The sequence below is a fragment of the Trichosurus vulpecula genome, chromosome 8 (genome assembly GCF_011100635.1).
Source record: "Trichosurus vulpecula isolate mTriVul1 chromosome 8, mTriVul1.pri, whole genome shotgun sequence".
NCBI lineage: Eukaryota > Metazoa > Chordata > Mammalia > Diprotodontia > Phalangeridae > Trichosurus > Trichosurus vulpecula.
The window spans coordinates 220,468,696-220,495,999 of NC_050580.1; the positions used below are offsets into that span (position 1 = coordinate 220,468,696).

The following is a 27,304-nucleotide window of genomic DNA, read 5'->3' on the forward strand; positions in this document are numbered from 1 at the left end:
TCAAATTATTTTTTTGGAAGCAAACTTTGTTGAAAATCATTCTAAAATGTGTTGATCTATTTCCCTACTTTGATCAGTGCTCTGTTAACAAACATAATTGAAATTTTGTGTGAGGTTTCATCCTCCTGAATTCAGCTTCGGGGTCATGATTTTAAACCTGGATTCTCATTGCAGAGGATGTAGAATGGAGGGAGGAAATGGCTTAGTGGAGTTAGAGGATCTGTATTTGAATCCTAGTTCTGATGGGTGATCTTAAACATCCCTTCCACATATAAATCTCTGAACCTATGCTGAAAGTAAAGGAGTTGGACTTGAGATCATAGATTTAGAGTTGGAAGAGAACTTAATAGTCATTGAATCCACTTGGGGAAATTGACACTCAGGTTAAGTGTTTTGCCCAAGATTTGAACCCAGGACCTATGACTTCAAACCTACTATTCTTTTTCATTATACCTGAATATAGATAGAGATGTGTGTATGTGTATATACATATACATACATGCATGAACATGAATATACATGAATATATATTTTGGATTCAGATCTATATATACATGCATATATAAAGAATATAATTTGCATGTATGTCAGTGTTTGTAAACACTCTTGATGCTTTTTGTTTCCTGGTGAAATGCTTCTTTCAATCCAAGTTGGGGTACATCAAGAAATTAATTATTAAATTATTTCAAAAATGTATACTTCAAAAATATTGATTTTATTTTAAATATTATTTCAAAATTAATTTTTAAAATTCACTATTAAATTAATTTGACAATTAACTGAGGTTGTTAGTTGGATTTTGCTTCATCTAAGTCTTGCTATATTAGTCCTCATGATTTTCTATAGGCTTTTAAAAGGTCGTTTTATATGGTTCATGGCTAAGCTAAAGAATACACTTGCTAATTCCATGTTGAAGGTCACATGTTGAAGATAAGCTGACCAGGCTGAGAATGGCACTCAAGAAAGTGTTTCATTTTTTACTCTCAATATTGTACACTAAATTGTACTGGAAAGATCATAGGAATATCAAGAGCTATAAGCGACCTTAAAGGTCATTTTTTTCAGATGACAAGAGGATAGCCATGCTCATGAGACAAAGTAAAATAATGCCATTCATGCCAAGATCAGGGAGATGATAATTTTGTATCTTTGGAGCTTAAAGTCACTTATAAAATGCTTCATTCAACAAATGATGTAGTTATTACCTTTTCCTTTTCCTCTTCTTTCTCCTTCCTTCCCTCCCTCCTCTCTCTCTCTCTCTGTCTCTCTGTCTCTCTGTCTCTCTCTCTCTGTCTCTCTCTCTCTCTCTCTCTCTCTCTCTCTCTGTCTCTCTCTCTCTCTCTCTCTCTCTCTCTCTCTCTGTCTCTCTCTCTCTCACTAGATCTCCCAAGTCAGAAATACAGCAGCCACTCATGGGCCCAATCCCACTGCTCATCAGCATGGTAGTTTTGACCTGTTCTGGTTCTGATTTGGGTCCTTTCACCCCTCCTTAATCAGCCTATTGGCCTTCCAATCCCAGGAGTTCACTATATTGGTGAAAGACTTATCATAGGCACTGGATCAGCTTTATCCATATTGCAGCTCAGTACTCCCAAGCTCAGGTCATCCGCCAGCCTCAGCCTTCCCAATTATGGAGACAATGGGCATATGCCATCACACAGTTATTATCTTTTCAGCATTTGCTTCATCCTGTGTATTCTGAGCAAGCTGTCCAGGCCACTTGAGGATGATTGTAGCATAGAATGGATAGGCCCTTAAACGTGGCTCTCTGTCGCTCACAACCAAAGTATGTTGTTGGCAACAATGCTCCTTTAGCTCTCACAACATGTAAATAAATGCGTTGCTAAATACTGTTTCACAATCAATGGCTTAAGAGTCAAGAGACTCAGGTTTCTAATTCTGATTCTGCTGCCAAGTAATTTTGAGACTGGAAAGTGACTGAACTTCTCTAGGATTCTGTTTTCTCACCTATAAAATGCCAGGGGTTTGTCTACATCAGAGGTGTCAACTATGTGGCCTGGCACATGGGGCCCAAAATGTAATTGGGAAATATTTAACAAAGTAAATAAAATATAATAAATATAAATAATGTTAATATGTGATTTTCTAAGTCAATATGCAGTCCTTAAGGTTCCATATGCATGGTTTAATGTTTCTATTTGATTTTGACATCACTAGATAATAGTTAAAGTTCTTGTTGGCTCTAAAATTGTAAAATATTTAAATGTCTGATCAAGAAGAAAGAATTTTCAGGAATTTAATTGTGGTTTTGTTTTGTCTCCCTCCCCACCTTTGAACAGAATCACATGTTAGAATTAACAGCATTGTCCCCTGACATGGAACATTTGAATGAAGTGAGCTTCAAGCTGCCACTTAGTGACATAGACATAAAGACATTACAAAAACTGAATCGAAAGTGGAGTCAGGCAACTGCCACCGCTCTGGAGAAGTGCAGGTTAGAAAACCGCATCAATATGATATTATGTCCATTAAGGAAACCTAAAGGGCCACATTTTTTAACATCCTTTTTGCATGATCCTGTTTAACTCATAGTGAACTTCAGGGAACTGGATTCAATGAAACATTCTTTCACAAATATGAAAAGTGGATACAGTTTTTGGAGAAGATAGAAGAGTATCTGAAAATGAACCTGGCTGGCAGACTTGAGGATCTTCTAGAGCAGCAGAAAACATTTGAGGTAATGTCAGCAAACCTCTTCCCATGTCTTACCAAAAAAAAGATAATTTTTAGAAGCAATGTATCTCAAAATTAGGTAAGGTGTTTCATTCTTTCACTGTTGTATATTTCTATTGGGATCAAATCCACATTGCTGTTCATTCATTTCAATCAGGTCTGATTCTTTGTATCTCCATTTGAGGTTTTCTTGGCAGAGACACAGGAGTAGTTTGCTATTTCCTTCTCCAGCTCATTTTACAGATGAGGAAACTGAGGCAAACAGGATGAAGGGATTTGTGTGGGGTCGCACAGCTAGTCAATGTTTGAGGCCAGATTTGAACTTGGGTCTTCCTGACTCCAAACCTGGCACTCAGCTGAGCTGTCTAGCTGCTCCAAATCCACATTAGACATGTGGAGAATGACCTTATCTTGAAGAATCTCTGAAAGCTATATCTTTCTACTTAGTTGTTTAAATGTTGGAACTATTCTAAGTCTTCTGCAAATGTGACCACAACAGCTTTGCAAACAGTTAGTAAATGTGCCATTTTTGCAAAGTTTAAATAGCACTTAAGGGAATTCAGCTTTCAGTGCTTTGGACTTAACTATGGCAGAGGTAAAATCATTTGCATTTGTCCAGTTACAAGCATCTATTAAAATATTGAGGAACCTGACCTGTATTTCCATGTTGGGAGTTTCAGAACACTATCCCCTAAACCCTTGGCCTGAAATTAAACCACATTCACAAATCCAGGATACAAAGATCCTGAATTTATCAGTGTAAAAAGTATGATTCATGCTTGTAGCATTTTTTTAGTTTAAAATTAATTTAAAATTCTGAACTCTTTATATTAAGAAGATCTCCAGATCAGAATTTAAAATCCCACTTGTATACTGATGTTTTGGGTGACTTTGCATTGGAACACATTTATTTACTAAAATTATATTAGTTTTTTTGTGATGGTGAGATTTTTTTCCAGTTAAATTTACTAAGCATCTTTAAAGCAGAATTATTATACAATGCTTTTCTGCCCTGTAAGCCAGATTTTAATGTAAAATACGGGTGCATCAATAAATAAAAGAAATCATGGACGTCAAAACTGATTATTTATATTCTTTTAAAAGAGTCCTTGAACAGATTTTCCAAAACAAGGTAGCTAGATGGCACAGACTTGGAGTTAGAAAGACCTGAATTCAAATACTGCCTCAGACACTTACTAGTTGTGTAACTCTGCACAAGTCACTTAACCCTGTTTCCCTCAGTTTACTCACCTGTAAAATGAGCTGAAGGAGATTGCAAACCATTCCAGTATCTTGTCAAGGGAACCTCAAATGGGATCTCGAAGAGTTGGATACAACTAATTGACAAAAAAAGAAATCATTATTATTAGCTGTTATTATTAAATGAAAAGAAACAGCCAGAGATTTCCTGACACAGCTTTCTTCCACCCCATGTAACTTGATTGGTCCCAGCTTCCCTGATGCAACTTCCTGATCTAGAGACACAGAAGGTCCTAAGCCCTTGTAGTTGTGGCCTCTCAGATTTGGTGGGTGCCCAAGACTACACAGGTCGAGTTGTATACCCTGATGACTGATTGACCTGACACATTTCCAAATAGAGACAAGTTGGGCCGTGTCCAAAGAATCTCAGTGCCATTGCATGCTTGTGGCAAATCCTTGTTAGGGCAAAATAACAAAATCCTTTGTTAAATCTTCAGTGACTCGTGAGTGCTTCATTTCATCCCAACATCAGAACCTTAACTAAGAAGATGCAGACTTTAGAGCTGAACTTCTAACATAGGGGGAAAAATCTTTGTGGCAAATAGAACTGATTTTAAAAAATGCCATCCAGAGTCTATAAGGATATAAATGTGTAAGAGTAATTAAAACATCACCTCAATGGAGAAGTTTAAGGAAATGAACAGGTTTTGTTTTAAAGAAGAAAAAAATACTATGTAATACTATCACCTTATGATACTAGCATATCAGACTGGCGAAAATGGCTGAAGATGAAAAAATTCAGTGTGGATAGGGGGACAGGAATGCAGGAAAATAGGCATTCATCCCAAGTTGCCAAGGGGAATCATTGTTGGCTATAGATTTAGACTAATGAGAGGCTTGGGTTCTAATCCCACCTCTAAATTACTAGCCAGTGACCGTGGGCAAGTCCCTGAACTACTCCAAATCTATTTCCCTATTTGTAAAATGGAGATGCTAATGCCTGTAGTACCTCCCCCACAGGGTTGTTGCAAAGATCAAATTAAATAATAATTCAACAAATGTTATATAAGTACCTACTGTGTCCAAAGCATTGGGCTAGGTGCTGAGGAAATAAAAGTGGTTCCTGCTCTCGATAGCCTTATATTCTCCTGGGGAATATGACAAGAGCGTAGATGGGTCAGTGTATAAAATATTCACAAATATCTCAAATGACATAAAGTATGTAAAATATTTCGCAAATCTCAAAACCCTAGAAATTATAAATAATTTATATGCATAAACTATTATTATTAGATTATTGGTGGGAATATAAATTTGTGCAACATTTTTAGAAGAGCAATCTGGAAATATGTATAATAAGAATTATATAACTGACCATATGCTATCTATTGCCCAGTGATCCTATTCCTGGGAATTGTATTCTAAGGGCATTATTAAAAGGAAAAAAAAGACTTACCTGTATAAAGATATTTATAGATGCTTTATTTTGTGTAACCCTCTCCAGAGGATAAGCCAGGGGACAATTGAAAACATACTGGTAACAAGCATAATGGGTAACAGCTAAAAACTAGCCAATGTGTCAATGGTGCAGAACACTTGTGCTGTAAAAAGAAAAAAAAAACAAAAATGAAGAATGCAAAGAAACATGGAAAGATGTGATGTAATGTAATATAAGGATAGCTAAATTAGACTAGCACACACGTTTACTGACTATTTCATTAAAAACATTAGCAAAAAAACAAGTATAGGCAGAAAGGAAATTAGGAGACATCGAGCAAATCAATTATTCTAGTTTGTTCATAGTGAAAGCTATTTTTTCCTCTGTTCTAAGTAAAAATGTAAATTGTTCGGAGTTCATGGCTTTATTTGGGTTTCAATTTGATATTATCTTTGTATTTATTTAGAATGTCAAATTAGTAATTAATATTTTCAAAATATTAAATAAAATATAGTTCCAAATTAATAATGAATTATGTTGATTCATTTCATTTTTGGGAATATTTGCAGATGTTGCAAGCTGAGATTTCTGTAAATCAGCCAGTTGCTGACTGTTTTGTCAGCCACTCACTCCAACTTCTGGATATGCCAGAAATAGAGAAGAGGTAAGGTGCTTCTTGGTATGTAATGAGAAATAGTGATAGTAATTCAATAGGTAAAGGAATTCTGCCTAAGTGAATCTTAATGAAGTCAGCATCTAAACATCATGTTACGAAGGGCTCTGTGGGAATGGATACCGTAGTTCTATATGCAAGACTAGGTTCTCCTTGTTCACTTGTAGTTTAAGTTTCTGTACACTTTTCACAGGAGTATGTGGGGTACATGTATTTATAACAAATGATTAGTTCTTTGGAACTTGTGTTTTACCTATCAAAAATCTCCTTGTATTCTGAGATCCCGCCCCCCACAGCGTAACTAATAAAAAGCAGTTAGCTTGAGTCGTTCAATGCCATATATAATGGGGTCCTCCTAATTTATCCTGGTTAAAGCAAGTCACTCCTGTCTCCTGAGTGGGCAGTTCTTTCTGGTTCTATGGCCAATCTTTCTGATGTAGCCCCCACCCCCACCTACACACACACACACACACACACACACACACACACACACACACACACACACACGTGTCTCCCTGGAAGTGGGCCAGGAAGGACAGCTCAGTTCCATGAATACTTCATGGGGAGTATTCTAGAAAACAAAACATGAGGGCTCCCCTGCTTTCCCCCTCCCCCAGTATACATAGATTAAGAATTTTAGGACTGAAGACCCCTTTGCAGGTCAAATAGCCAATACCCTTGTCTTGATTAAGCTTTATATTTAAGTCACCCTGGCAGTTAACAATCTCTGTTATTTTAAAAGGCTCTTTTTAAACCCCCTTTAAAAGGTGATTCCATTGATCTCCTTGGGAGTATATCCTAGTGTTGAAGCCTGACTATAAAGTTCTTCTTTATGTTAATTCCTTATGTTGAAGTTAAAGCCCATTTCTTCTTGACCCATCTTCCGTGGAGATAATTTCTCCATTATTATCACCTGTGAGCATTTCCTTCCATTGACTAAATCTCGTTCCCTTTAATTTCTGGTTTGCTTGTTTTCATCTCCTAAGAATATCTTTGTAGCTCTCTCTGAACCCTCTCCAAGAGGAATTGTTAGATTTTATAGTAAATCACATTCCTTTCTAGTTCAACAAATAAATTCAACTTTGTACCAGTATTAAATTTTTTTGTCTGATCAGGAGGATAAACCAAGATATATTCTTTTCTCTGATTAAGTCATCTTCCATAGTTGAATATGTTATTTAAAAGAAGTTGAAATAGTAGAACTGCAGGAAGCACACTCTTGGTGTTTTTGTATAATGCCTGACCCTCTCAAGTAATCAACCACATTACAAGATGCCTGCCTGTTCATCAGTATTCCATTCAGCTCATTTATAATTGTGATAATCATTTATGGTTTTGCATGCTGTGTTTTAAAGCAGCTTCTGTTTTAGAGAATGTTTGTCACTATGTTGGCGCAATACCAAGATAAACCCAAACATATCCTCCTGTTCATTTTTTAAAATTATGTTTGATACTAAGCTTTTTCAGATTTATGTAAATAAATGAGAGGCAGTATGCTCCAGTGGATAGAGTGTTTGGCTTAGAGTGAGGAAGACCAGGTTTGTAATCTCACTTTTGACCTTGTAGCAAATAATTACCTATGTGTTAGCTTGTGGCTCAAGCAACTTCTTGGGGCTTATAGACTGTCAGATTTGTTGAGTTTTTTTGCCTATACACATAATAAACCCAAGCTTCAGTTATCACACTGTTTATTAGTTGCCCTTCAAGTGGGGAAATCAAGTCAAGTTAAAATATTTTGTGATAATTCTCAAAGAAGATTCTGTCTTTCCTCAGAACGGAATTCATTGTGAAACTCACAATATTAAAAGAACGGTGGCAAGATGCTACCCGAAGGGCTCAGCAGAGGAGGATTGCCATCAATGAGCGGGTGAAAGAATGGCGACACTTCAGTGCTTCTCTACAGAATGTGACCCACTTCCTCACCAATACTGACCATTTCCTGTCTGCAGTTAAGAGCCAAGATTCTTACAGTCTTCACCAAATCAGAAGTCTTATTCATGATCTCAAGGTATTGCTGATAGTATGTGTTTTAGGGGCATTGACAGGTTTGAGTTTTCAATTCAGGGCTTTTAAAATTCTTTCCATTTTCAAGTATCCCAAGGAACACAGTAACCTATGCTTAAACCATAAGAAAATGGATTTGTAAAAATTGAACCAAATACTTGTTGAAGTACTAGAATCTTTTCAAAATAAGCCCTTTATTTGGACTATACAAAGCTGTAATAGCAATTAAGTTGGGACTTTTTTACTGTTTTAGAATGATAAATTAATTAAGTGTCTTTGATTGAGCCTTACTAAGTACAAAGCCCCAGGCGCAAACCCCTATCTACTAGGTGCTAAGGCTATGTGGGCATGAAGCCCTCAGGGTTCTAAGGGGAGTTGCTAAGACCAGAGCCAATAGTAGGAGCCTAAGTTCTGGTTGCTCAGATGATGTTTGATGACAGCTAAAGAGTGTATAAAAAGAGAGAACAGAGCTATTTGTGGGGGGCTCTCACTCTTGGAGGAGTATTGATGGGGAGACGCTGGGCAGCTGTAGTTAAGAGCCCTCCAGCTTGTGAACTCAGATGCCTTCTTGGTAACTATGAATTGTATTTGGTCTGTTTATAATGTATCTTTGTAATTAGTTTGTATTAGTTTGCTCTGAAGTTCAGGGTGCTGGCTTTTTCCCCTAAACTAAGTGAATGATATATATACATGTTGGATTCAAGTAAGATTGTTAACCTCTTAAAGTTACTTTCCTTAGTAAAGCAGATCAAAGATCCTGTGCTGGCAGCATTCTTATTGTTGGGCTTGTAAAAGGGATTATTAGAAATTCCCACAGCAGCTGCTAGCTGAATTGTTGCTACAAAAGCTAAATAAGATCTTTTATTAATTAAACAAAAAGATTCTTGACTAGTTAGATAGTTTCATAGAGGCCAATCAACAAGTCAGTAAGCATTTATTAAGTGCCTGCTATGTGCCAGGCACTGTGCTAAGTGCTGGGAACACAGAAAAGCAGAAAACAGTCTTACCTCCCGAGACAATTCTGGAACTTTATATATAAACACATTTTTAGACTTGTAATGCTATATTTAACCTAATCTCTTCTACTTTCCAGTATACCCTTTTGGGTATTTTTTTTCCTTCCCCTCTATTTCAGGTAAATTACCCTAAGTTGTTAAATGAAATTCACCTACCCTGACTTCCTGGGTTAGGAGCTGGCTACCACTTAGACCAGAATAATCGGAGATCATTGACACCTCTGATCTATGCCTGTGATACTAATTCCTTGAATTTCTAATAACCCCTGAATTGAATGCCCTTCTAATTCCTTATCCTCTGAAGGTTATTTTTTATTTCTCTGGATTTTTTCAAACTGCAATTGGGATTTTCTTTTTGTAATCTCCTTGAGGGCTTACTTTTGTAACTGCAGGGCTGACCATAATGCCTGGCACATGGCATTTAATAATGTTTGTTGCCTTCCTATGTAATTTGCCTGGTCAGATCTTACACTGAAATGAAAACAATTTCTTTAAGAGGTATACACTTGGGAGTTTGCTCCCTACTTGGTCACATGTATTAAATGATTAACATGATGAAGAGGTGTAATATTCACACATACTTGAGTCTTTTGCTTTCCCCATCATGTATTTTCCCCTATATGTTTGTGCTGTTAAAAATTAAGAAGAGTTCAACAAGGCAGGTACTCATTAAAACACACAAATTCTGGGCATGTAATAGATCTAAATGAGAGGTTCTCAAGCTTTTTGGTCTCAGAACAAAACTTATAACTCTTAAAAGCTATTGAGGAATTCCTCTACATTCTTAGAAATTGTCAAACACACAAACAACTTTTGTTTATGTGGGTTGTATCTATTGATATTTGTCATATTAGAAATAAGCCTGATGTGTTCTTAAAATATTCATTTAAAATAGCAATAATAAATCAATTACATGTTAAAATAATTTTTATTGAAAAACCTATATTTTCCAAAGCAAAAATTTAGTGAGAAGAGTTGCATTGTTTTATATATTTTTTCAAATCTATTTAATACCTGGCTTTTAATTTAATGCATTTGGTCTGTTATAATAAATTGTTTTGGTTGGAATACGTGAAGAAATTCTTTTCTCACACATACATTTAGTTGAAAAAATGAAGAAATATTTTAATAGGAAAATAACATCTTAGTATTATCGCGGAAATAGTTTTGATCTCATAGACCTCTTGAACTTAAGGACCCCAGGAGATCTGAGGACCACATTTGGGGAGCCACTGATCTAAGCAAATCATTTTTCGTGTCTTTTAGAACAAAGAAGTACTTCTTCAAAGACAGCAAACTACCTGTTCACTTACCTTAGAAGCAGGGAGAAAGTTACTGACAATAGCTGACCCAGAGACCAAAGATTCCATTGACAGAAAAATCAGAAAATTGCAGGATACTTGGAGGAATTGCCAGCTGCAAGTAGCTGAGATGACTAAAGAATTCCAAAGCACTACAGAGGTAAACAGTCAAATAATTTTTTTTTTTAATCTATAATATTCAAGTGCATTTCATTTACTTTTTGCTCTGTGATATCTTAGGAGTGGTTTTTCACTCTACAAGTTCAGATTCTAACCCCTCTCTCATTCGGCTTGACTTTTTTCCATATGGCTTACACAAAGGAGCTACCTAAATGTACTTGAGGTCTTCCTCTTGTTTCTTTTGTTTCCTGAGGTGCCTTTTCATCTATTTGTCTATTGCCTCTGATTATTGCTATAAAACTGGTTCATCTTTTTTTTTATCCCAGTCTCTCAGAAATGTCTTTAATAACAACTTCATTTTCTGATACAGTGCTACAGCTTGTTTATGCCCATTTTATATAGCTCCTTGGTATATTTGTCATTTTTAATTTTTCCAGAATTGTGGTGTTCCATGATAAAGCTATGGGCCACTTTCAGTCCATTATAATTTCAATTTTGGGCATGCCATGTTCTTCTAAGATAGATATGCCATCTGTTTATCCAAGATTAATTTAAAGGAAAGGCTGCCCATTCAGATTTTGATAGCTGTATGTCACCATATGTTCAAATAAATATTTTTAATCCACCTTGTTTTTCCAGTATGAATGGTTAAAAAAGTCTTAATAATGACGACAATAGGTAACATTTATGTAATGTTTTAAGATTTGCAAAGTGTTTTATAAATGTTATCTCATTTAACTTTATTGTGGATTTCACTGAGGAGGCTTTGTAGTATTGTAAAGCCTGATGCTATCAGGCCAATGTCTTTTGTGAATAGGAACACTGGGAGAATTTCAGTGTTAATAGGACAGTTTGCTTTTTATTTGGTCCTTATATGGGGCTTCTCCTAATGCTGGGAGGGACACTAACAAAAATACCTTTTGTGAATAATTATCACTCTGTGTAGCACCTTGCTTGATGTCAGGACTCAGCAGATTGAGATTGGTTTAACGAAGTTATTTCTTTAGTTGTGTTCGTGATGGAATTTTATATGATCTCGATGCATGTGGGAGAGACATGTTGTCTGATGACACAGAAGCTGTATTTTATACTCTACCAAAAGAAATTATTTCCTGAAATTAATAAGCAAAAAGGGATCTTATAACCTCTCCACTTTGGACAGTTGTGTAACTATAAAGAAGAGGAATGTTACAGAAAAATGCCATCAAAAGCCTCTCTGGTTTTGTCTCATTTTCATCAAGGACACTCCCACTACATCATTCTTATAAAAATTCTAGAGATTAAGAGGGCTGGATGAATAGATCTGAGAATCATCTGCATAGAGATGATAATTGTATCTATGGGAGCTAATGAGGTAACCAAGAGAAATTGTATTGAGGGAGAAAAAAGTGCCCAGAACAGAGCCTTGAGAAATGACCTATATTTAATTTTCCTTTATGTACTCATAAGTATTCATACTTATGGCAGTAGGTATCTATTAGGTATCTATTAAATATCTATGTTGCCTAAAAATAACTGATTTCCCTAGTTATACTAGTTTTTCCTCTTCAAACTAATCATAACTAGTTGATATCTTTTACCTATGTCTGTTTTTACTGTTGGGGCAGCTAGGGAGTCCATTGGATAGAACACCCAGCCTGGAATTGGGAAGATCTGAGTTCAAATCTGGCCTCAGACACTTACTAACTGTGTGACCCTGGACAAGTCCTGTTTGCCTCAGTTTCCTCATCTATAAAATGAGCTGGAGAAGGAAATGGCAAATTACTACAGGGGTCACAGAGAGTCAGAAATGACTTAAATAACTGAACAACAATTTTTGCTGTTACTTTGCCAAAGATCCTGATTGCTATTCCTGCTTTTTTCAGTTTACATGAAGCATAATTAATTTTGCTCCAGCTCCTCATTTTAACCCTGGGAATCCTTATGTTTCAAGTATATTTCTTATAAGTATCATATTTTGGGATTCTGCTTTCTAATTCATTCTGGTCCCCTCTTTTGTTTTATGGATGAGTTAATTCCATCCACATTCGTGGTTACATTTTCAGATATATACATATATATATATATATATATACATACATATATATGCATATATATATATATGTACATATATACATGTATATATATGTGTGTGTGTGTATATATATGTACATATATATTTTTTTCGTCTCCCCCTCTTCCTTTTGCAATGAAGAAGGATGTGGAGAAAGAGAAGTAATTGATCAACGTGAGTAATCAGTATTTGAAATGCTCTGCTTCTATTCCTCTGCCCTTTTTCTATCCACAGGCCTGGGCCCCTATTCTAGTTCTTATATTCATCCACTCTGTAACCCATTCTTTATGTATTTCCTGAGAATTTTATTTGGTGGTGACTATTCTTTCCTTAACTCTGACTTTCCTGTTCCCTCTCACTGTGCTTGCCTGTTGTCCAGTTGAGTTTAATGTATTTTAGCACCAAACTCTATGTGTATTATTATTGCGGTTTAGGCTCTGCCCACCCAGGGATGCCAAAAACTGTTGTGGTTTCATGATGTGCTGCGGTGGAGCCGTCTCAGAGAATTCAGTCAGACCACCTCTAATCCAAGTTAGGCATTTATTGAGATCGATGCCTCTCATGAAGCGGGCTAAGTTCCAAGAGGAAGATAGATTTTTATAGGGCAAAGATGCAATTACATAACAGAAATTATGAATATTAAAAAGGCAGGAGAGGTTTGTTAAGGGACTAGGTAATAGGGGAGGGGTGCCAGCCACAGTGGAACTCCGTATGTGATTACCCACAACGCATAGAGGAAAAACCCATCGAGGGAGGTATGTATGTATGATAATGATATTATAATAAGCCTCTCTCTGTCACAAGTTCACTCTATGTCAATTCCTTACTATTACTGAGCAGATGCCTACTTAGGGAAAGTCCCTTCTGTTGTTTTGGGATCTACATCCTGCTCGGGCATCCTGGTGGTGCTGCTTTCTGATTGGCTGAGCATTGTGGTCCTGTCTGAGACTAGATGGATGTGGTCATGGTTGAGTGTGTGGACACACCTGCTTTTTCTGTGGGAAAGATGAGGAATGGGTCTGGGGGCAGTGGCTAGCTGGAATCAGTGGCTGAGATCACATTGCATGGGCATGCCTGATGTTTCTGTGGGAAATATGAATTCATGGACACACCTGTTGTTCTAGTGAGCAGTGAAGCATATATATGAAGAAGTTAGGATATTGAGTAGGGGGCAGTGTCTAAGTAGGGGCAGTGGGCCTGCTATTCAGTGGAACGTATAAGGAAATTAGAATATTGGGGCTGGGGACAGCTTTATTAGAATTCCATCATTATCATTCCTCCTTTGCCCAATTCTAAGAAGATAAAACAGACGTTTGCTCCCCTTACCCTACCCCCATGATTGCAGACTTCTTCTTGAGCAGTCATTTTTGTAAAATAGTGAGTTTCTCCTCCTTCCTCAATGTTTCTGTAGTATATTTATTTTTGCTGTTTTATTTATCCTGTCAAAACCAATAAAACAGAATAAAATCTTCTGTCCCTGTGATCGCTGAAGTCATTAAGATTCTGAGAGGACAATTTGTGACTTCTCTCCCATTAGAATGTAAAGAAATTCTTTATCATTGTTTGGCACCTTTAAGTTGCTTAAATTACTTTCCTTTCTAGTTTTTTCTTGACTCTTGTGTTTACACTAAAAAATTTCTAATAAGCTAATAAGCAGAGGCTGCCTTTAGGTCACAGAACCAGGCACACAACTTTTCTCAGCTCAAAACACCCATTTGTTTCTTTCTTTCTTTCAAGACAATTCAGTCTTCTAAGGCAGACCTGGACTGAATAGAAGAATTTAATACCATTTCTCTTTGGTTTTCTTTATCATTTTTCTCTTCCTGGTGTATTTTTAGAACTTTGCTGGAGAGTTTATGGGAGAGCTGAGCTCCTATGGGACCTTTTATATCACCACTATCTTAACCAAAAGTGTTTAACTAAGTAATGTTTCAAATATTACTCAAATAAAGATTGTTCCCTTTTCTTTTTTAAAAATTTTATTTTTTATTAGATTTTTTATTTTTAGTTTACAACACTCAGTTCCACAAGTTTTTGAGTTCAAATTTTCTTCCCCTCCCTCCCCTCCCACCTTCCCCCAAGACAGTATGGAATCTGATATATGTTTTACATATCCCTTTGTATTAAACTTATTTACACAATAGTCAAGTTGTAAAGAATTATGACAAATGGAATGAATCATGAGAAAGAAGAAACAAAACCAAAAAAGAAGAAGAAAAAAAAAGAGAGCAAATACTTTGCCCCAATCTGCACTCAGACTCCGTAGTTCTTTCTCTGGATGTAGATAGTTCTTCCCATCATGAGTCCTTTGGAGCTGTCTTTGAACGTCGTATTGCTGAGAAGAGCCAAGTCTATCAAAGGTAGTCATCACAGAAGCAATATGACTGTGGTTGTGTACAATGTTCTCCTGGTTCTGCTCCCCTCACTCATCATTAGTTCATGTAGGTTATTATGAAATCCTTATCTTCCCCATTTCTTATAACACAATAGTATTCCATTACATTCATACACCACAACTTGTTCAGCCATTCCTCAATTGATGGGCATCCACTTGATTTCTAATTCTTTGCCACCACAAAAAGAGCTGCTACAAATATTTTTGTAGATACGGGTCCCTTTCCCACTTGTGTGATCTCTTTGGGATACAGCCCTAGAAGTGGTATTGCTGGGTCAAAGGGTGTGCCCATTTTTATAGCCCTTTGAGCACAGTTGCAAATTGCTCTCTGGAATGGCTGGATCAGTTCACAACTCCACCAACAATGTAACAGTGTTCCAATTTTCCCACATCCTCTCCAGTATTTATCATTTTCCTGTTTTGTCATTTTAGCCAATCTGACAGGAGAGATAGGGTACCTAAGAGTTGTTTTGGTTTGCATTTCTCTAATCAATAGTGATTTAGAGCATTTTCATATGCCTATAGATATCTTAAATTTCTTCCTCTGAAAACTGCCTGTTCATATCCTTTGACCATTTCTCAATTGGGGAATGACTTGTATTCCTATAAATTTGTCTCAGTTCCCTGTATATTTTAGATATGAGGGCTTTATCAGAGATACTGGTTGTGAAGATTTTCTCCTAATTTTCTGCTTTCCTCCTAATCTTTGTTGCATTGGCTTTGTTTATACAAAAACTTTTCAATTTAGCATAATCAAAATTATCCATTTTTGCATTTTTTAATGCTCTCTATCTCTTATTGCGTCATGAATTCTTCCCTTTCCTATAGATCTGATAGGTAAACTATTCCTTGCTCTCCCAGATTGCTTATAGTTTCAGCCTTTATTCCTAAATCATGAACCCATTTTGATTTTATTTTGGTATGCAGTGTAAGATATTGGCCTATGCCCAGTTTCTGCCCTACCATTTTCCAATTTTCCCAGCAGTTTTTGTGAAATAGTGAATTCTTAGCCCAGAAGCTGGATTTGGGGGATCTATCAAAGAGTAGATTGCTATAGTTGTTGACTACTGCATCTTGTGTACCTAACCTATTCCACTGATCTACCACTCTGTTTCTTAGCCAGTACCAAGTAGTTTTGATGACTACTGCTTTATAGTGCAGTTTAATATCTGGTATGGCTAGGCCACCTTCCCTAGCATTTCTTTTCATTAATTCCCTTGATATTCTGGACCTTTTTTCTTCCAGATTAATTTTGTTATTATTTTATCCAGCTCTGTAAAATAATTTTTTGGTAGTTTGATTGGTATGGCACAGAATAAGTAAATTAATTTAGATAAAATTGTCATTTTTATTATATTAGCTCAGCCTAACCATGAGCAACTGATGTTTTTCCATTGATTTTGACTGACTTTATTAGTGTGAAACGTGTTTCATAATTATTTTCATATAGGCCCTGGGTTTGTCTTGGCAGGTAGACTCCCAAATATTTTATAGTGTCTAGAGTAACTTTAAATAGAATTTCTCTTTCTGTCTCCTGATGTTGGGCTTTGTTAGTAATATATAGGAATGGTGAGGATTTATGTGGCTTTATTTTATATCCTGCAACTTTGCTAAAGTTATTATTTTGAGTAGTTATTTACTTGATTCTCTAGGATTCTCGAAGTAAATCATCATATCATCTGCAAAGAGTGATAACTTAGTTTCTTTTTTGTCTATTCTAATTCCTTCAATTTCTTTTTCTTTTCTTATTGCTACAGCTAACATTTCTAGTGCCATCTTGAATAATAAGGGTGATAATGGACATCTTTGTTTCACCCCAGATCTTATTGGGAATGCATCTAGCTTATCCCTGTTAAATATAATGTTTGCTGATGGTTTTAGGTAAATGCTATTTATAATTTTAAGGAATACCCCATTTATTCCTTTGCTTTCTAGTGTTTTTAATAGGAATGGATGTTATATTTTGTCAAAAGTTTTTTCTGCATCTATTGAGATAATAATATGGTTTCTGCTAGTTTTGTTGTTGATATCATCAGTTATGCTGATACTTTTCCTAATATTGAACCAGCCTTGCATTCCTGGAATACATGCAACCTGGTCATAGTGCAGGGCTGTCCAACCTTATGTTATCTTAGGGCTGCATTAAAATGAAATAATTATTTGAGGGCCGCACCCAGAATAAAAATACAGTACACTAATAGAAAGTGGGGGAATGTGCATCATCTATATGACAGGCTCAGGCGAAAGCAAACTCAAAACAACAAAGTGACAACACAACAGTGTAAAGGTGGGTGCATACTGACTAATATGCATTGTACAGAGGAAATGCATCCCACAGATCGATTGAAAATTTCCATGCAATATGTTCCATCTGTGATACTGCTTAAAAACACCAAAGAAAATTATCATCAGTGAGATTAGTTATTAGTGATGGAATTGAAAAATATAATATGCATTCCATGCAAATTATTATATTTTTTTGTTCGTGAAAATTAAAACCCACAGGCAGACTGCATAAAATTGCACTGTGGGCTGTATGTGCCCTGCGGGCTGTATGTTGAACAGCTCTGTCATAGTGTATTATTCTTGTGATAAGTTGCTGCAGTCTTTTTGCTAGTGTTTTATTTAAAATTTTTGCATCAATATTAATTATTGAAATTGGTCTATAATTTTCTTTTTCTGTTTTGACTCTTCCTGTCTTTTGGTATTAGTACCATATTTATGTCATAAAAAGAATTTGGTAGTACTCCTTCACCTATTTTCCCAAATAGTCTATAAAGTATGGGAATTATTTGTTCTTTAAATGTTTGGTTCAATTCATATGTAAAACCATCTGGCCTTGGAGATTTTTTCCTGGGGAGTTCATTTGTGTCTTGCTCAATTTCTTTTTCTGAGATGGGGTTATTTAAGTATTTTACTTCCTTTAGTGTTAACCTAGGCAATTTATGTTTTTGTAAATATTCATCCATTTCCCTCAGGTTGTCACATTTATGGGCATAAAATTGGGCAAAATAATTCCTAATTATTGTTGTAATTTCCTCTTCATTGGAGGTGAATTCACCCTTTTCATTTTTGATACTGGCAATTTGGTTTTCTTCTTTCTTTTTTTTTAAATCAAATTAACCAAAGTTTATCGATTTTATTGTTTTTTTTTTTAACAAAACCAGCTCTTAGTTTTGTTTATTAGTTCAATAGTTTTCTTGATTTCAATTTTATTAATCTCTCCTTTGGTTTTCAGTATTTCTAATTTGGTGTTAAATTGAGGATTTTGAATTTGTTCTTTTTCTAGCTTTTTCAGTTGCGTGCCCAATTCATTGATCTCCTTCTTCTCTATTTTATTCACATAAGTATTTAAAAATATAAAATTTCCCCTAAGAACTGCTTTCACTATATCCCATAAGTTTTGGTATGTTGTCTCCTGATTGTCATTCTCTTGAAGTTATTAATTGTTTCTATGATTTGTTCTTTAACCTACTCATTCTTTAGGATTATATTATTTAGTTTCCAATTAATTTTTAGTTTATCTTTCCATGGTTCTTTATTACAAATAATTTTTATTGCAACATGATCTGAAAAGGATGCATTAACTATTTCTGCCTTTCTGCACTGGATTGTGAGGTTTTCATGCCTTAGTACATGGTCAGTTTTTGAGTATGTGCCATGTATCGCTGAGAAAAAGGTATATTCCTTTTTATCCCCATTCAGTTTTCTCCAGGGGTCTGTCATATCTTCCTTTTCTAAAACTCTATTCACCTCCTTAACTTCTTTCTTGTTTATTTTGAGGTTAGATTTATCAAGTTCAGAGAGGGGCAGGTTGAGTTCCCCCACTAGTATAGTTTTGCTGTCTGTTTCTTTCTGTAACTCCCTTAACTTCTCTAAGAATTCGCGTGCTCTTCCCCTTGATGCATAGATGTTAAGTAACAGAGTAATAGAGGTAGGAGTTGAACTTAGGTCTTCTGACTCTAGAGGTACAGTAGGTGGTGCAATGGATAGAGCCCCCATCTTAGAGTCAGGAGTCCTCTTCCTCTAAGTTCAAATCTGTTCTCAGACACTAACAAGCTAGTGGCTTCTAACTCTCAAATCTGCTCAGATTCACTTTTTAGACATATCTGACAGAATTTGTGAGAGAGCTCCAGCAGTTCCCCCCCTTTCACAGCTCTATCTTGGCTCTGCCCCCTCTGTTCCCTTTTCTAATTTGCTATGTATTTGGAAATCAGATAATTGACTCTACTAGAATTATATAAAAATAAATAGGCTCTAAGTAAAGGGCATGAGTGGGTATCTCCTACAATAAAAGTACAAGTGGTAAGGGTAAAGAGTCCTGATTCTGGAGTAAGAAGTTTTGTTGTGGTTCAGTCATTTTTTCAGTTATGCGTCTCTTCATGACTCCATCTAGGGTTTTCTTGGCAAGACACTGGAGGGCTTTACCATCTCCTTTTCCAGCTCATTTTACAGATGAGAAACTGAGGTAAACAAGTTAAGTGACCTGCCCAGGGTCACATAGCTTGTTAGTGTCTGTTAACTTAGACATAGTCAGTTAACCTCCCTGGGCCTCAGTTTCCTCAGCTGTAAAATGAGGAAGTTAGAATCTAAGATACTACTGAGCTCTAGTTCTAGGAATCCATGACATTGGTATATTTGTTTTGTTTTGTTTTAATTCTGTTTAGAGTCTTTTTTTTGTTCACCTTTTGGGTTTTCTTCTGTTCCTGATATTTAAATTTCCAGCTTTCCAAACTCTAGGTAAGAAACATTTTTCTTTGACTGGATAGTCAACCCAAATTGTGTCAGCATTATATGTTGTTACACTGAGAATGTTACATTATTATATGTCAAGAGACTCAGGAAGAGAAAACTATTCCCTTCAGCTATCTGTTGAAATTCTACCATCAACAAATGTTTATGGCATAATTCAAGTGCCTTGTTTACTCAATCTTCCATAAGATCCTTCCCCTCCACCCCCCCACTGAAGTAACCTGTCCTTCAAATTCTTTATAACACATTCTGTACCTCCCTCCCTCCTACGATTATAACATTCTCCCTTGTATCATACATATCTCCCCTGTATTTGTAGTATATTACATATGTTTTCTACTGTAAACTCTCTGTCATAAATGCCTTTGGATCTGGGTGCCACAATGGATAGAGTTCTGGAATTGTCAGATCTAATTTCAAATCTTGCCTTAGACACTGGCTAAGCTGTGTGACCCTGGGCAAGTAACTTAACCTCTCTCAGCCACAGTTTTCTCATCTGAAAAATGGGAATAATACCAGCACCTACCTCACAGGGTTGTTGTGAGGGTCAAATGAGACAACATGCTGAAAGTGCTTTGCAAACCTTAACGCTATATATAAATGTGAGCTATCATTATTATTACTGTTATTATTTATGTATGATATCCTTTTCCTTATAAATGCTAGCTATTATTATTATTAATTATATCCTTTTCTTAACACCTTGCCTAATACCTTCGTATGCAAAAAAGGATTAAATGCACATTAAATATACTAATATTGGAGGTCATCTTTGACAAAAAAATTAGTAAATCAATCAACAAGCATTTATTTAGCCCCAGTTACTGTGTGCTGGGCACTGCTGAACCCAATGTATATAATTCACAAACGGTCTTGGTTCCTTTCTTTAGATTATAATCTATTTAAATCAAGAATTGGGTTTCTGCATGTTTTGTAAAACACATTTAATAAAAAAAAAAACCCACAGAATGAATTCCCTCATTAGCTAGGCTATTCATGATCTCTCTTTGCAATGTTTTTCAAACAGACCTGGGACCGATGTGAAAAGCAAATCAAGGAGCTGGAAAGCCGACTGCAGACTTTAAAGGCAAAAATTAAAGATCCTCTCCCAGAACCATATGAAGAGCTCTATAAAGAAAAAGAACTGATTAAGGTATTGAAATAGGAGCCATTTTACAGAATAATTTCTGAGATGTTCTCTAAGTCTTGGAGATGCTTGATTCTGCCCTCCTGCTTTCTCCAATCCAATTGACTTTCCTTGTTCTCTTAAGAAATGCTCCCCTTCCTGTCTGACATGACATTCTGATCTCTAGAAATTGAAATCTTAATGCTTTGGGAGATTAATGTGTGCAAATGACATTTTTTTCTTTTTAAAGAACAGAAATAAAACTTTTACTAACCCTGAGGATTTGGGCATTTTGTCCAACTAATCCCCAAAGGAAAAGGAGTCCCTGGCTTATTCTGAAAGTTGTTCATTTAACACAAACCTTGGCTCTAAAGTAAAAAGAGAACAGGGACATTTTTTAAAATGATTTTTTTTTCTTCCAGAAGCCAGAATTATTTTCTTTCGAGCAAAGCACTTTCACAAAACTGACCAGACTGGATTTACCTGACTTGGTATCTCAGTGACAAAAATTCTAGGACAGACAGTTTTTTTGATATGGAAACTGAGAAGGCAAATCATGTGGGTGGAAAAATGGAGCAATTAGAATGGGGTTCCCTATCAGTCATTTGATATGCAGTAGATACTGAGAATAATTAGAAGCATTCCTTCTATCCCGTTTCTCAACTGTATGGTGAGACCAGATTGAAAGGGTTAGGAAACTACACGAATGGCTTCAGACCAAACAAGGACAAGAAAATAGGAACCCTAACATCTGTCATACTTTGGATCTTTCTGGTTGAATTTAGACATCAGTAAGAGAAAATTGGAAGGCACTTACTTAGTAGTCCTTCTCCAGAAGAGCAATTTAACTTGGAATATGAAGTTTTACTTCACAGTCCCACAATTCCACAGCTTCCTGTGCTACTGAAATAGTTGAGGCAGCAGACATGGAAATGGAAAGAATTGAATGGAGGGCTTTGTATTTTACCCAGAACTTTATACTCTTGGGGTCCTGGGCAGTTTAAAACTTACACCTTTTCTCTCTGCCATGATGATAAATTCAGTAAATTCAAGAATCCACATATATGATCCAAAACAATTTTTGCTAAATACCAAGCCATTTCCCCCCCAGTGGTATTCCCCCACACCAAATATGTGGAGTGTTCACAGAATATAGTTTAGCTGATTATAAATGTTTGCCCCCAAAAAGCATTTAATTCATTACAAAAAATATTTTGGTTCTTTGGATTATTCAAGCCATCAATCCATTCTTTTCATTAGCATGGATAATAAAGTGAAACTCTTAAAGTTTTCCGATTATTTTTTAACTATTCACCAATATCATTCAGTCGTAAATATTTATTAAACACCTCCTGTGTGCCAGGCACTGTGGTAAGCTGTGGGGATACTAGGCAGAAGACAGTCCCTGACATCAAGGGGTTTACAATCTAATGGGAGAGTTCGTTGTTGTGGTTGTTGTTGAGTAATGTCCTACTCTTCATGGCCCTATTTCGAGTTTTCTAGGCAGATATTGGAGGGGTTAACTGAGGCAAACAGGGTTAAGTGACTTGCTCAGGATCACAAAGCTAGAGAGTGAATAAGGCCAGATTTGAACTCAGGAAGATGAATCTTCCTGACACTGGGCCCAACACTCTATCTACTGCGCCACCTAACTGCCCTAATGGGGGAGACTACATGCAAACAAATGGATACAAAACCACAATCTAGTGAGCTGACATAGATGGATATCTTAAGACATCTTTCTAAGCAGGTAATGTGAACACCCCTATGTCCTGGATAGAATTTGGACTGTCTTTTTAGTTAGACTTTTGTTCTCCCTAGGAAATGATGCTGCTACTTCAGTACTCAGCCCGTGACTTGTCCCTACCTTCCTCTCAAGGGTTGAAAAAATGAGATCATATGTTAAAGTATTCAGGAAATAAGAGCTGCTAGATAAAAAGAGTTTTCATGGTTCTACTCCTAATGAAATATGTAATTAAATTATCTCCCTGCTATCTAAAAGCTTCCTAAACTGCCAATCTTTTTTTTTTTTTTTTTTTTTGCCAGCCCTGTGATTTTCTTTTCATCTAGTGGGAAACTCCCATAAGGAAACTTTCTAAACCATTCTTTCATTTCTAATCTTTAGCAATTTCCTGGGACACTGAAAAGTTCAGTGACTGGCCCAGTCAGACAGCTAGTGTGTGTCTGAGGCAGGACTTGTACCCAGGTTGTCATATTGAAGACTACTTCTATTAATTAAGCTAGGCCACTGTTCCATTAATTATATACAAATTCTTCTTGTTTAGATATAAATGAGTATTGGCTAAAACAACTCTTTTGCTTTTGCAAACCAACAGCTTTCTCTTCACTGATTTAAATAAAGCTTTGTTTTCTTTAAGATTCAGTTGATGGATACAAATCCAGCTCTATAAAATGTGAAAAACAGACCTTGGGTGTCTTGACCAGTTTAGTTTGCCTAGTTTCAATTTCCTTGTTGTGGAAGAATTTGTCTTGATTATTTCATATGAAAACAAAAAGTTCCCTCGACAAACATTGCATTGTTAAATGTAGCATGGTGGATAGAAACCTAGATGTGGAGTCATTTAAAGGCTGAGTTCAAATACTGTCTCATTAGCTGTGTGACCCTGGGCAAGTCATCGAATCTTTCTCAACCTGTTTCCGCATCTATAAAAATGGGCATCATGGCACCCACCTCCCAGGATGCCTCATTCACAATCCCTATTTTTCTCCAGATTAACTGTGGGCAAATGTTGGGTAACTGGTTTTCTTTTCTATTATGTACTTTGATACTATTTGTTTCCAAAATTAATCAAAACCGAAAGATCCCCTCCTGAAATAAGGGGATCTAGTAACCTCTTTCTTCCGCTGTAGTAACTAGTGGCAACGGTACATCTCTGAATTTTGAAGACTAGGAAACCACACTTTCTAATGAAATTTCTGCAATGTGACCAAAGTCATAAAACAGTGTTTTAATCATACAGAACTTTAAAGATGTTATTTCCGGTTATAAAACTAAGCCAATGCTTGGCTTTTATGTGGCATTAGAGGCCGTATAAAAAACCCCTACTGTCCCTCATCTATTCCAGAAGGATTAAAAACTCAGAGCAAGGAGAAATTTCAATAGAGAAGGTATAAAAAAGGCTGGGCAACCGGAAATCAAGGCTCCAGCCACGACCAAATTCCTTAGCCTTAAGCTCCCTCCCCCTTTCCTGGTTTCCCCTCCCCCAAATCCAATCAAAGGATTAGCCTACAGGTTTGGAAACAACAGTACTTTGGGCTGAAGGTTTTCCCCCTCCTTTCTCCTCCCTCCTCCTCCCCTTCCTCTCTTGTGTTTAAATGCAGGAACTGGAGAAGTCCTTGGCAAACTGGGCTCAGAATTTGAAGGAACTTAATATCATGAAGGCTGACATAACCCAGTACATTCTTGTGGAAGATGTGATGGTTTTGAAGGAGCAAATAGACCATTTGCACAGACAATGGGAGGAGCTCTGTTTAAGAGTAAGTCATTTCACTCTGGGGTATGCCTGTTCAGGGGGTTATTGAAATGCCTCCTAAAGTCAGACCAAGTCGAAAGAAGCTCAATTTCTTTGAATCTGGAGGCTGTTTCAGGAAAAGAATAGGCAGGCTGTTGTTTCTTAAGAGGGGCGCTACACAGTTTGGTAAAGTTGACCCTTTGTTTGGAAGGCTTCAGGCTGTAGCTTTGCTCACTCTTAATGATCTAAAGAAAATTGCTTGAAGAAAATGCACCAGTGGGAAGCCACGGGTAGTTGATTGCTGTATCTTGAAGAGATAAAAAGAAAAAATGTGGAAAATTTATAATAGGTGTAATAAGGGAAGAGGGGGTCTTTTTCTCCAGTTCAGTTTTGCGGGAGAGTCCAGGCTGATTCCCTAGAACAGAGAAAATGAGTTTTAACTCAGGGCTTGGAAGCCACTTGGAAAGTTTTGAATTCATTTGTGATCGTATGATGTAAATTTAAATAAATTTCTTTTAAGAAGAAATGTCAAAAGCTGTCTTTAATAGATCTGAGTGCCTAACCTCTACTTACTAATGAGATTCCTGAGGCTATTAGCATATTGCGTGTTTGTCATTAAGTCAGATTTGGAAGGAATTAAAAGAACCAAATATGCTTAAAGGTTTTGGTACATGAATTACGGACAGTTGAAAGTATATTAATGTAACAAAACCCTCTTCTCTTACATGTTCTGTAGATTAGGCAAATAGTATTTAAATGTAAAAATTCTTTTGTCTGAATTTCTGTAATGGAAGAAAAAAATTTTAACCTGAGAAGACCTTCAAACACTAAAATCATAAAATGTTTTCGGTTCATTGTTTCTTTTGAAAACTAATCTCGATAATGGAGACTGATTTGGGGTTTGGACATTTCATTGCAACTCAGTTTTGATTGTATTTAAAGAGAAAATATTTTTAAAATCTATAAAGATCATTTTTAAAATGGTTGCCCTTTGTAGGGAAGAGGAAATCTGGAAACTAGGTGACCTAATGCTGCTAATGGTAAAGTTAATGGAATCAATACATCATAATTGAACAGATGTGTTCAGTGAATGGTTCCCTGATTCATCCAGTGCAAAACACAAAGATTTATAGCCAAAAAGTCATTGGTAAATTCATGTACTCAAGATTCTGGAATAAAAGCCATGTCTTTTAGGAATGAAATTTCTAGCAGGCCTTTTATAATTTTGTTTACATATAAGCTTCCCTCTACTAATAAGGTAGCAGAGTAGGACTTTGTGGAGTCTTGTGCGTCATTATTTTAAATTACCATTGCTTTTCAGTACTTAAAGCCTTTAAAGCCCTTAATAATCTTACTCTAACTTATTTAGACTGATTTCATATTACTCTCCTTCACTGACCCCAAGGTTCCAGTCAAACCGACCTATTCCTGTTACCCAGAACGAAACATTACATCATCTCCCATCTCTATGCCTGTTTTCTGTGTACACTTTCTCCTGCCTTTCCTCTGAGCCTCCAAGGGCAGGTAGCATTTTAGAGTATTTTTGTCACCTGAGTTGTAGGAATTTAGTAAATGCTTGTTGAATTGAATGCCTGTGCATCAGATAATGTGTGCTGGGTGCCCAGCTCAAAAGCTGCCTCACACTATTTTGTCATTTTTTGATCATAAATACATTAGTTAATTTGATCTCTTTAAATTTGGACCTGCCTCTAGAAAGCTATAGAATGTGTAGCTATTTCAGTTTTATAGAAATGGAATTTCCACTCTTCTGCTGTCAGAGTATTACCCTGATTAGAAGGTGGCTTTTCATGCCCTTAATTTTTCTGTTCAGACTAACATTCCCAAGAAGTTGCTATAATACACACACACACACACACACACACAAACTGAATAAACTCTTACTACTCCTTATTAGGTATAGGATTAAATAAAAGGTTCTCTGTTTGGCATTTAAGCTCTTTATACCCAAGCCCCTTCCTCATTTTCCAGTCTCCTTACACTTTGCTACCCTTGGTGCACCTACAATTCAGCAACACTGACCTACTTTCTCTTCTTCTTGTAGGACACTCCTTCTCCTCTATACTCTTTCTCTACCTTTGAATTGAGTGTCCCCTCCATGACTGTCATGCTCTCCCTCCTCACCTCTTAGGTCCCCCAGATTTCTGCAAGTCTTAGCTAAAGTATCATCTGTCCTTTCTTGGTCCTGCTAGTTTCCTCCCCTCTGAGACTACTTTCCATCCATTCTGTAAGTTTACAGGATGACAAGCATAAATTAAGTGAGCTCCTGGAGGGCTGGGACTGTTTTTTTCTTTCCCCTTTCACTGTATCTCCATCTTAGCTCGTCATAAAGAGTTTAGTAAATGTTTTTGATTAATTAATAGATGAATAAATAGTTATTTATAGCTTTCCTTGAAATATTTACTGAATTGGGTACCAAGTTTCTGCATGTAACAGACTCATTTGAAAATTTAACCTCTTGATATGCTCTCTGTTTCTTTTCTGAGTTTACAAGCACTGTCTTGTTTTTTTTGTGTGCCCCATAGTACCTAAGGGACAGCTAGATGGAACAATGGATAGAGTCCTGGGCCTGATGTTAGAGTTTTCCTGAGTCTGAATTTGGCCTCAGACACGTATTAGCTGTGTGACCCTGAGCAAGTCACTTAACCCTGTTTGCCTCAGTTTCTTCATCTATAAAAATGAGCTGGAGAAGGAATGACAAGCTGCTCCAGTGTTTTTGCTAAGAAAACCCCAAATGCAGTCATGAAGAGTTAGACACTGAAAAATTACAAAAATTTGTTAGTTTTTCTGTGAATCAAGCCTAGATTTGCCTCTTTGAAACACCTTGGTTCTGAATCCTGGTGCCAAGCAGAAGTCTAATCCCTCCTCTAAATGACAGCCTTTCAAAATACAGGTCTGAGGAAAGACCAAAAAAAAAATTCTGGAAAAAAAATCTTTATGGAACAATTCAAATGGAAAAAGAACAGCTAGGAGTATGTAATTTGACCATACCAGAAGCAATGAGAATGGACAAATAGTCTTGGTGGAGATCTAGAGGGAGT

General features: G+C 36.4%; 1 protein-coding gene across 2 annotated transcripts in view; it reads left to right on the plus strand.

Annotated features, from left to right (window-relative positions):
* The window catches only part of SYNE2 (spectrin repeat containing nuclear envelope protein 2), a 430,582-nt gene that overhangs the window by 353,759 nt on the left and 49,519 nt on the right, over window positions 1-27,304 (plus strand). For both annotated transcript variants that reach the window (XM_036734278.1, XM_036734277.1), the window contains 7 exons: window positions 2,301-2,455; window positions 2,554-2,698; window positions 5,902-5,996; window positions 7,779-8,013; window positions 10,292-10,486; window positions 20,674-20,799; window positions 24,115-24,270. In XM_036734278.1, coding sequence (XP_036590173.1) covers window positions 2,301-2,455; window positions 2,554-2,698; window positions 5,902-5,996; window positions 7,779-8,013; window positions 10,292-10,486; window positions 20,674-20,799; window positions 24,115-24,270 — 1,107 coding nt within the window. The remainder of the gene's footprint in view (window positions 1-2,300; window positions 2,456-2,553; window positions 2,699-5,901; window positions 5,997-7,778; window positions 8,014-10,291; window positions 10,487-20,673; window positions 20,800-24,114; window positions 24,271-27,304) is intronic.